The 10,316-nt window shown below is 40.9% G+C and overlaps 1 protein-coding gene across 4 annotated transcripts in view; it reads right to left on the minus strand.

Moving 5' to 3' along the window:
• The window catches only part of LOC125761613 (TOX high mobility group box family member 3-like), a 41,916-nt gene extending 33,320 nt beyond the window's left edge, over window positions 1-8,596 (minus strand). For 2 of the 4 annotated variants that reach the window (XM_049422945.1, XM_049422917.1), the window contains exons 1-2: window positions 8,448-8,576; window positions 5,250-5,788 (exon numbers count right to left, since the gene is read on the minus strand). In XM_049422945.1, the coding sequence (XP_049278902.1) occupies window positions 5,250-5,333 (84 nt within the window). In that variant the 5' untranslated portion in view covers window positions 5,334-5,788; window positions 8,448-8,576. Of the gene's footprint in view, window positions 1-5,249; window positions 5,789-8,311 lie in introns of all 4 variants that reach the window. The other 2 variants (XM_049422926.1, XM_049422935.1) reach the window with 2 other exon arrangements.
• Window positions 8,597-10,316: the final 1,720 nt, after the last annotated feature.

Here is a 10,316-nt window from a genome sequence, read left to right on the forward strand (position 1 = left end):
GGGTGGATGGTTACATGAACCGTATTTGCGGCAGGGGAAGAAGAGGAAGTTGGAACTATAACTGGGTCCAAAACGCACGCTCCCCCCCCCCCCTCTCTTCCCTCCCCCACCACGCACGCCCACCCAACCTATACGTCAACCCCCTCCCCCCCCCCCCACACCACCGTCATCATATTCATCACAAAACTCTTTCCACCGCTCAATTGAAGCTCATAAAGTTTTGCTCATGCTAATCACATTGACCTTCAGCTTCTTTTGAGATCATTCTAGCATCGTCGCATAGCAACTTCCTTCCCCTGTACTTCCATTCCCTGCCCACCCCCCCTGCCACCCCATTTCAACAACTAATTTTTCGACCATATCAAATTGAAACCACATTCGACTGTTGTGAAACACAACACGCCTAAATTCAACAAACATTCAACAACAATTGCTAAATATGGAAAAAAAGACTTTCAAACGAAATTCAAAAAACGAAGAAAATGGGATGGAGCATTGTATGAAAAAAAAAGAAACAAAATGATTTCCATCAAAAATGACGTTTAATTTTTATAGCATTGCGCACTTTTATAGCATTCATCACTTATAGCATTAAGTGAAAGAGAGCGTGTGTATGCTTAAGAGCTAAGTATGAAATGATAAAACAAATTGTGACGGGGGTGGAGAAGGGGAAAGGGGGCTGCTGCGAGAGATATATTTATCATGAATGTAACAAAATTAATTCTTGTTTCATTTCTATTCCTATCTTATACCTCAATTGCCCCCAAAACTGGTATACGCCAAAACACAATCGTTATCTGATGTTTTTTGTGTTCTCTCTCCCTCTTTCTCTCTCTCTCTTTAGTGTTGGTTGTTGTTTATTTTTATTCCTACCCTGTTCCTTTCCCTATATCGACTTATCCCCACATCGACTTAACATTCCCTTCTCTAGTTTTGTTGCTGCTGTTGTGTTCGGTTGCGTTCCGTTTTTCTTTTCCCTCCGTTGGCTCTTCCGTTGTCTTTCTCCGCATCTTCCACCCTTACACCTCCCCCCTTACGCTTTCTTGTTTTATTTCTTCACGAAATTTCAAATGCTTCTTCATCTTTCATCTACACATTTCTTTAATTGAGTTTCTATTTCGAAACTTGGGAGGTTTTTTTTCCTCACTCTCTCTCTCTCCTTCTACTACTTTTCCTCCAGCCTTCCCCGTAACATTCTTCCCCTATACCTTACCTATTCTCGCACACATACGTACCCCAACCATTCATACTCCTTTTCATATCCAGCAACCTTGCTAGCATCCTCCCTTTCGATGGCATGCACTTGCAGCTGTCTCGCTCCCTCCCTCAATGTGCCTGCTTCTCTATTCAACGACCATTACTGATACAATTCATTCCCGCTTCGCTCTTTCTTCCATCCACCAGTTTCCACCCCTTAAATGGTGGGTGGATGATGGGCTGGGTGGTTGGAGTTCGCTTGGCGAAATGTGTAATGAAGGGGGAAATGCATTGTCGTATTTGTTTTTAGGAAAACGTTACATTATGTATTTATGTGCCTTCACAAACCGGCACACAAAAAACCAAAAAGACAAAGGATGCTAAATTCAAATCAACTGAACCGAATAACGAATAGCATCTTTTATTTCTTTTTTTTTTAATTTCATTTTTATGGCATATTATGGCAACTATTCCATCAGGAATATAGTGTAAATATTATACATTATTAAATATAAACGATCCATAAAAATGATAAAAACTAGGTCGAGATAGGATAGGATATGAACCAGTCGAAGATAGTGGGTGGGAAAAAGGGGCCTATTTCACGCGCAAAAACCTATAGCGCCGATCGTCCGTGTGATGGAATGTAAACGAGCGAAAAACGATGAAACGAAAAAAAAGTGTAAAGGAATAGGACAACCAACACAGGAAAGCAAAGTTGACAAACTAAAGAAGGAAAGAAGCGAAACAAAACGAATGGTATGTAACGTACACGTGAGGCCAGGGGGGGACGGGTGCCGGTTTGTTACAGATGCAATTCCAAACAGACGTTGATTGTAATAAACTGCCATCTCTATCTGATCGTTCGCATCAGTTTTTTTTCCCTCTCTCTCTCTCTCTCTCTCTCTCTCTCTCTCTCTCTCTCTCTCTCTCTCTCTCTCTCGCATCATTCGCCATCCATCTTTTCCGTTTTTCGTTGTTTTTTTTTCGTCGCTCGACAGTCTGTCCCAGCTTGTTTGCTATTCCCACCTTGCTTTCCACCATCGTTTCCCTCACGCACGCCAATTTTCCCATTCTCCTCATTACACGACACACATATACATAACCTGTTTAACAACATTTTCTACTACCTTTCCCCTCCCTCCTTGCTGCACGCAACCGTTTCCGCAACCGGAATATGCTGCCAGCAAAACACATTCTACTCCAGCACATTGATTTCATTCTAATTTCATCTCTCTTTTTCTCTCTCTTTTTTCCTATCAATTCTATTGGTGTCTTAAGACTGCAAACAAAGAGCAGAAGGCATCCAAGAAAGATAAAACACAAGGAAAACATAAAACAAAACAACTAAAAAAAAACAAACGCAACATACATTTATTCGGGAGCAAACATCGATAGAAAGAGATAACGGAAGGAGAAAAAGGAGATTACAACGATGCAAAAAAAAAATACACCCCGAAAGAATCGGGAAGAAGGGAAAACATTTAAAATCTTAAAACATTGGTAAGACAGTGTTGATCGTGTGCGTGTATGTGTGTGTATGTGTGTGAAACAACGAAATGCAAAAAAGCAACGGAATATAAGCCGCGTTGCTGATTTGGAGCGAATAAAACCATGCGAAGGAAAAGGAAAAACACACCAAACACAAGGGAAAAATAAAAATGAGAACAGTGAAAGAAGGAAGAAAACGGTACAGAAAGATAAGAAGACACAAAAAAAAACACAGTGCACTAAAATAAACGAAACAATAAAAAAGGAAAACAAAAGCCAAACGGCACGACACAATGAAGAAAACAAGCGGAGAAGCATGTTTGCGCAAAAGCCTTCGCGATGAGGAGCTGTTGTTGTTTTCTGCACTTCTGTTGTGTGTGGATAACAATTTGTTTTTCTTGTTTTTTTTTGTTCACCTATCGGTTATGTTTTGTATAACGCTATGCGTGCTGTTATATGCTTCCGAATGTGGGTGTGTGTGTGCGCGCACACGGTTCTATGTGGTGGTAAAGGACGAGCATGGGCAGGACACACGCATAACCAGTCGAAGTGCAGTTTGGCGCTTTCCTTGCAGCGACAGCGTGGGAAGCGAAAAGGGAAAATAACATCAATCAGAGTTCGATATGCGATTGCACAAGGAAATGATGTGCAAAAACTGTTCTTTAATAACATTCAGATGAATAAACATACGAAAATTTAGTAAATAACCTTTTTTTGAACCGTTTGGGCAGGTAAAACCCAGGAATGATGGATTAATGTCTTCTAAACCATGATCTGTCAATCTGACATGTATTTACTATAATAAACCATTTTGCTATAAAGTGTCTTGATATAACGATCTAACGATAGTAACGTAACGTAACGCAAGAAGATCATTCTTGACGTATGATGCGTTATAAAAGTGATTTTAAATTATAGAAACTCTCACTTAAAAACAACTGTCAAACTGTCATATTTCAGTAATGTCTTCTTCTTGGCGTAACGACCTCTGAGGTCATGCCGATCATTTCTGACTTACTAGACTTATTTTTACCATGTAGCTGAATAGTCAGTCCTTGCTTTGTGGAGGACGGTCCGGATGGGATTTGATCCCCGGTCTTGTCATGTGAACCGGCGCCGATTATCACATACACCACCGAGCCGCCCCAAATGTCAGTAATGTTTATTGTTATTGTTTCACTATACAACTATTTTGACAGCTCGTGATAGTTGTCAATTAAGGAAAGTTTCTGTCATTTAAAAGCATTTTAAGGTTTAATTTACCTTAAGATGCTTTTAAATATCCAAACAAATCTGGTTTCCATTATATCACTCAACATTTTTCTGAAATATATTTGACTGATGGTGTCTTTAAATGCTTTCTAACTTAAGCCTTTATAGACGCAGCAAATGGCGTTTACATTTTTTTTCAAATTGAAAGTTTAGAAACGTCACGTTTGAAAAGTTTCTTTTCATGAGTTCTGAACGTACCGCAAAACTTCAATAAATTTGATTGGACTATGCAGATTCCTTCATGGAAAGGACGTGCATGCTAGTTAGCTTCCACACAGCCACTGGGCCATTGAACCAGCAGGCTAGTACAGTTCTTTCACCCTGATCGTATCTCGTTATCATTGCTTCGTCTACTGACAACCCCAGTAGCAAAAAACGTTCGATTACAGCGCGAACGTCAGAAACGAAACTTGTCCAGAATTAGTGTCCTGATGCGTTACAATCCACATCTAATAGCTAAAGAGCTCCTCCCCCAAACCCCCTTCTCCTCTTTATGGGCCCCGCCGTATTCTTTAACCGGTTCGTGCTAAGAATAGGTTAAGAAGTTTGGTCCGCAATCGAACATCCCATGCAGACAAAACCAATATTCAACGATAAGTGTGCGATGGCCTTGCTCATCGCTTTATGGCCTGGTTATTTTCTTTTTCTCGTTTTAACATCGTGTACGGTGACTTGTTTTTAATGCAACTTTCCGTTAAATTAAATCTCCCTGCACAAAACGGTTCTTGTTTTTCTTGGGCTTAACGTTATATTAAAGTAAGCAACAGATAGTATGATAATCATCTTTCTGCGAGACGAGACACGTCATTTAAACCAGATACTCTTATCTGGAATGCATGGTTGTTGGTTTTTTCTTTTAATGAGACTATAGTTTTTATGGCGAGATTAAGATTAAGTACTAGTGAAGAATGTCTATAGGACCTTTTCCGACATTCACCAGCTTTTCTTTTCCAGTGCTGATCAGAGATTTAAGCGGAAGATGTGAAGACATTAAGAAGACTTTATACTTGTCCTACTGAAGGTATGACGACCTTTCCTGGAGTTTGTACGGCAAAACCATCTTATTTCTAGATTGAGGTTATTACTCACCTCCAGAATACAGTTTGAGTGTTTTATCATACACATCTAAAAGTTTACCCAAAAAACCACCTGACAACTCTCATTTCCACGAAAATCTGGACCACAATATCAGGGTGAGAATTTGCAATTTGAAAGTCCCGCGAAAGGCTCAAGGATATTACCATTCCCCAAAAAACGGCTAACAAGTCCATATACAACGGGATACTAACCTTGTAGACATACTGGTCGAACATGTTGATATCGAACTCACTGGTTCCAGCACCGATCGGTGCCGTGTTGTAGCTAGTTTCCATGGCTTTCCACGCCACTTTTCACCGCACCGTGTCGTAGCGTTTTCTAATTTCTGGCTCACTCTCCCTCTCGTGCTCTCTTTCTTCTTCTTTTTTCTTCTTCTTCTTTTACCGCACTACACTGTACACATATAAACACGCGCGTACACCCCGCTCCAAATGCGTGTGTGAAGTGACCCCAACAAATCAGAACCCCAAACAGACCCAAAAACAGATGCAACCTAACGCACTAAGTCACACAGGAGAGACACACGCACGCGCGCGCGTCCGTACACTAAAGGCGCAAGTAAGCGCGCGGCACACTGTTTCCTTCTTGCGATGTTTGTAGTGTTTCGAGTGCACCGCTACCGTTGTTTTGACGTTTCCGTCTGACGTTTCACGGACGTGGTAGTGTAGCGTTACATTAGCTACCAGATTGGGATGCGTGTTTGCAAACAGGTGCGAAGGTGATACACTTGCTGTAATAACAACAGACAGTATAATTATTAACATAATTCATAGTTTTATAAAAAACATTCCGCCTTTATGTAAACCTCCCTAATGCCCTACACCGAAACCATTTTCAATCATGAATTCGTTTAAACATTTTCCATCCCTCAAAAATCATCTCAACCGGTTTTAGTTGTTTGTATGTTTTTTCCTCTCTCTCTTTCTCTCCTCCTCCTCTTCGTTTTCACTTCCTTCTTCAAGTTTTATTGTTCATTTTGCTTGTTAGCTTTTTTTGGACTGTAACCAATTTTTCTATTGCTCTCCGCATTAATGTTTACTATTTATTTCTTTCCTATCTCTCGAATTGCTTGTTTTTCTCCCTTTCCTTTTCTTTGCTTTCTATTAACTTCTCTCTTTCTCTCGCTTTCTTTCTCTGTCACTCGATCCAATTCCCCCATTTCGCTCTGACACATAAACAAACTCAATCTCGCAGCTCATTATTTCCTCTCTCTCCTCGCTCTCTCTCTCTCCTCTCCAATACCATTTCCCTGCGCCCCGAACGAAAGGAATTCTATGCTTCATCATTCTTCTTTTCCTCATTTCTCCTCATCCCTCTTCAACACCCACCACCCCTTTTTCCCTTCACATCTTCACAATTATTCCAGTTTTCCATTATTCATTTTCATCTGTTTCAATCGTGTTTTGCTCGCTTTTCTCATCTTCCCCGTTTTGCTTCTTATTCGCTCCTTCTCACACGCGGACATTGTTGCTTGTAGCGCGCGTTGGTGGTGTTTGGGGTAGCGAATGGTAGCGTTGCGGCGGGGAAGAAAAAAAAAGGTTGCTGATGGTTGTTGTTGTTGTTGTTGTTATTGTTGTTGCGATGTTTTTCACCAAACTAGCTTTTGCTCGTTTTTGCAGGATGTGTGCATCGCTTGGGTGTGATGCATGTTTTGATTGTGGTTGATTGTGTTTTCATGTCAGCTGTCTCGCTCGCTCACCGTCCTTTTTTTTTGCTACCTGTCAGTTTACCTACTTAAAAGGTATTTGTTCTCGATTTTTTTTATCACTCAAATAGTCGATTACTAGTAAAAAATTATATCCTTGAATTGTTTTACACCAAATTGTGAGAAAAAAAAAATTCCACGCACTGTATCTTGTACCGAACGAATTATCTCGTACTCATTCTGAGAAACCTTCCAAAAAAATGAAAAGAAGGACAAGAAACACATGTTCTGTTGTATGTTGTTTGATCAGAGTGTTTTTCTTACATGCCTCCCACAAACAGAAGCCAAAGAAAAAGACACAAAATCCATTACGTTCGCTCGTAATAGTCAACAAGCAGAGAAACATTTGCGAACAGAGCTTGAACGATCAGAACATCGATCGTTTTTCCCCATTGATTGATCAATTTCCAACTACAAAAAAACCGAATCGAAACCGTCAACGATCGGTGAGACTGGAGATCCAGCTAGATCCATAAATCTACACAGAATGGAAGACAAAGATCAAACCTGTCGAAAATATTTCGATCGCGCGCACGAACAAACATTTGCCAACAAAACGCATTTATACTAGTAGATCGCGTACTTAGCCTGTGTGGCACGATCAGATCAGAAGGAAAGCAATCAGGACGATGATTGAGAGCGGATAGGAAGAGAGGATGCACCATATGTACATCTGTGTGCTAACGAGAGGTTAGTTTTTTGACGTTTGATTGTAGTAACGCTGTATCCTGATGCGTGCGACGCCGTGTGCCGTAACGCCGTCACGCTGATAACGCACACTCAACACACACACACTGGCACCGGTGTTAACACGAAGGATGATCACGATCGTGTACGTAAAACTGTGTTATCGTCTTATCGGTAGTGTTTGTTTACCGTATCAGGACGGAATATTACGGAATATGACGACATCAGAGCAGTACAAAACTACAACCACACTGAACTGATCGACATTCTAATCGATCTTGACTGAACCAATTTGTTTTTCACTATCATATTTTTGATTTTATATAGTTTTTTGTTTTGTTTCGACATTAGACAACAACCATTAATCATCGTACACATCTGCCTGTCCTTGTCTTTGGGCTTTCTTTTTTTTGTTTCTAACCCAAAAAGAAACAAAAAGGATCTAGTGTTTACATTTTTTCCTCACTGCCTCTTGATTCACAATTGTTTTTCTTTTCTACCCCCCCTTTACTTCTGATCCCGTGTTATGTCATACGCTTTGTACCAAAAAAAAAACTTGACTTCTTGGCGTCTATTCTTGCAGATGAGCGTAACCTACCAGAGCAACACTAACGCATATTCGTGGGTATTCTATTCTGTCCATACGGGATGCTTAATTAATGCTCTAGCGCCAATGATGCTATTTTCTTACACATATACGGCAGTAGTTTCAAACGTTATTACAGTCGTTATGTTTCGCTAAGTCGCGCGCAAGCAACAATTTACTGTTCGCTCATCGAAGCCCACATTATAATGAATGCTTTCCTCATCTTTTAGAAAGTGAAATTAAAAACTTTTTAAACGTTTCAAAATTAAACTCACAAACAAAAAACCAAGAAAATGAAACTGTGGAAACACAAACAGAAAAGCGATCGTACGACAAATCGTTCGACGCCACTGAACCGCCCCCGTCTTGCTCTAGCGGAGAACTCAAGTTTTCGTTCGCTTGCTCACGTACCACTTCTTAGTATACACACGCACCAGTTTTGTAGTAGACAGCCGAATGCTCCTATGGATGCTGACCGAATGAAGGAAGGAAGCAAAAAGTTTCGATTTCTTCGTACACCCCGAGTCAAAGTCGAACTGGGCGAACGCATCTGGGGCCCCTCGGGTTTGTGTTTGTGTGTGTGTGCGTGTGTGAGTGTGCTTCTGTTGCGCGGTCTGCGGATTGTCAAAAGGGTAGGTGCGAAGGTGCGCGCGGTACACACACATACATCCAGGCGGCACGTACCCATACACCCGGGGGGCAGTGCATGCCGTAGTGTGTTTTTGGGAAAGCAACGAGCAGCACACTACACTAAGCAAATCGTCTCACATCGTTCGGGCACCGTCTCGAGCACGACGAGCTGCTCTCGCTCTCGCAACCGTACCGCGTACGAACGTCGTGAAGTAATCGGTTCCGAAACTCTACCTTTCTCTTTCGCTCCATCAAACACGAGCTCTCACGCACACACTCGCTCGCACACCCGGAACAGCATCCATCCATCTCTTTCGCGCGTTGCGGTGGTACAGGGTTATACCCTTTGATTTGTTATCGTCGCAACTATTTCATCTTTTCTCAACCACACACACAAACCTGCGACGCGGATACACGCGCTTTTTCCACATACACTTGACGTAGTCGGTTGTATGCTTGTGTATGCGAAACCGTCTTGTACCTTTCTTATGAGCATGGCGTAAGTGGAAAAAGTAATAAAGTCTATCTGCGGGTGTTTTTTTTGTGTGTGTATGGAACCCTCAGCTGTTAACCATGGAAAAGCATCAAACGGTTAAGTGTGTTTAAAATTTTATGCCAAAAAAAACTTTTAACTTTTCTTTCAAATGTATATAAAAACAGCAATAAAATTACCTCTTCGCAACATGCCATAAAAATAGAAGTACAAATATAACTATCTTAATACAGGAAAAAGAACTTTAAATCAAAACAATATGAAGAAGATTTTTCAGTTGTTCAAATACCACTATATCTAAGCATTGAATTCGACGGTAAAGAGAACAATAAAAAAAAACATAAGAAAGGGATGCAAGAAAGAGAAAGAAGAAAAACATATTGATCGAACAAAATCGGTCAAACCGGTATTCGTTCAAGCGCTCCGTTAGAAAGAATTAAAAAAAACCCAAAACACACGATCATACGGTTTTGCTTCAGTATTTGAGTTTTTTGAAGGATTTCTGTCAGCCTCTAAAGCCCAGAATAGAGTTGATGGTAGAGTTCAAGTCGCTATGTACTTGTTCCCTGTTGTGTATACAGATGGTATGGAACAAACGCACTTACACCTTTAACAAACTGCTCGCAACCAGTGTTGTGTGCAAGCGGAATTGCTACACACTTCCATGGCTTAGTATGGAAGTATAAAATAGAAAGCACACGTGATTATGCAAACAAAAGTACAATTATCAAACGGCACACGGTCCGCAAATGCATGCACAACCACTCTCACACACGCACACACACACCTCTACCTGCGAGTGTGTGTGTGTTTTGTTGGGAAATGATCGAGATTTGCCAGTGTGGTGGTATTTGAATGCCAGTACATAACAAATTTCAACAAATCGCCGTTTTCAATGGATTGGTAAGCATACTTCTTGGTATTGCACCAACCATAAACCCATACACGTGCAGTCAGTGTGTGAAGCGCACGGTGCGCGTGAGTGTGAGCGAGAAGAACACAGTTCACTTTGATACGAGGCCAAGACAACACGGTATTAAGGAAATGTAGAAAAATCGTAACATAACCTAGAAATCAGCTATAACATGACACGAAATTTGCTCTCGCTATATTTCATATTCATAATGAACCGCTTGTTGTTATTATTCGGTTTTCTG

Source organism: Anopheles funestus, chromosome X (genome assembly GCF_943734845.2).
Source record: "Anopheles funestus chromosome X, idAnoFuneDA-416_04, whole genome shotgun sequence".
Classification (NCBI taxonomy): domain Eukaryota; kingdom Metazoa; phylum Arthropoda; class Insecta; order Diptera; family Culicidae; genus Anopheles; species Anopheles funestus.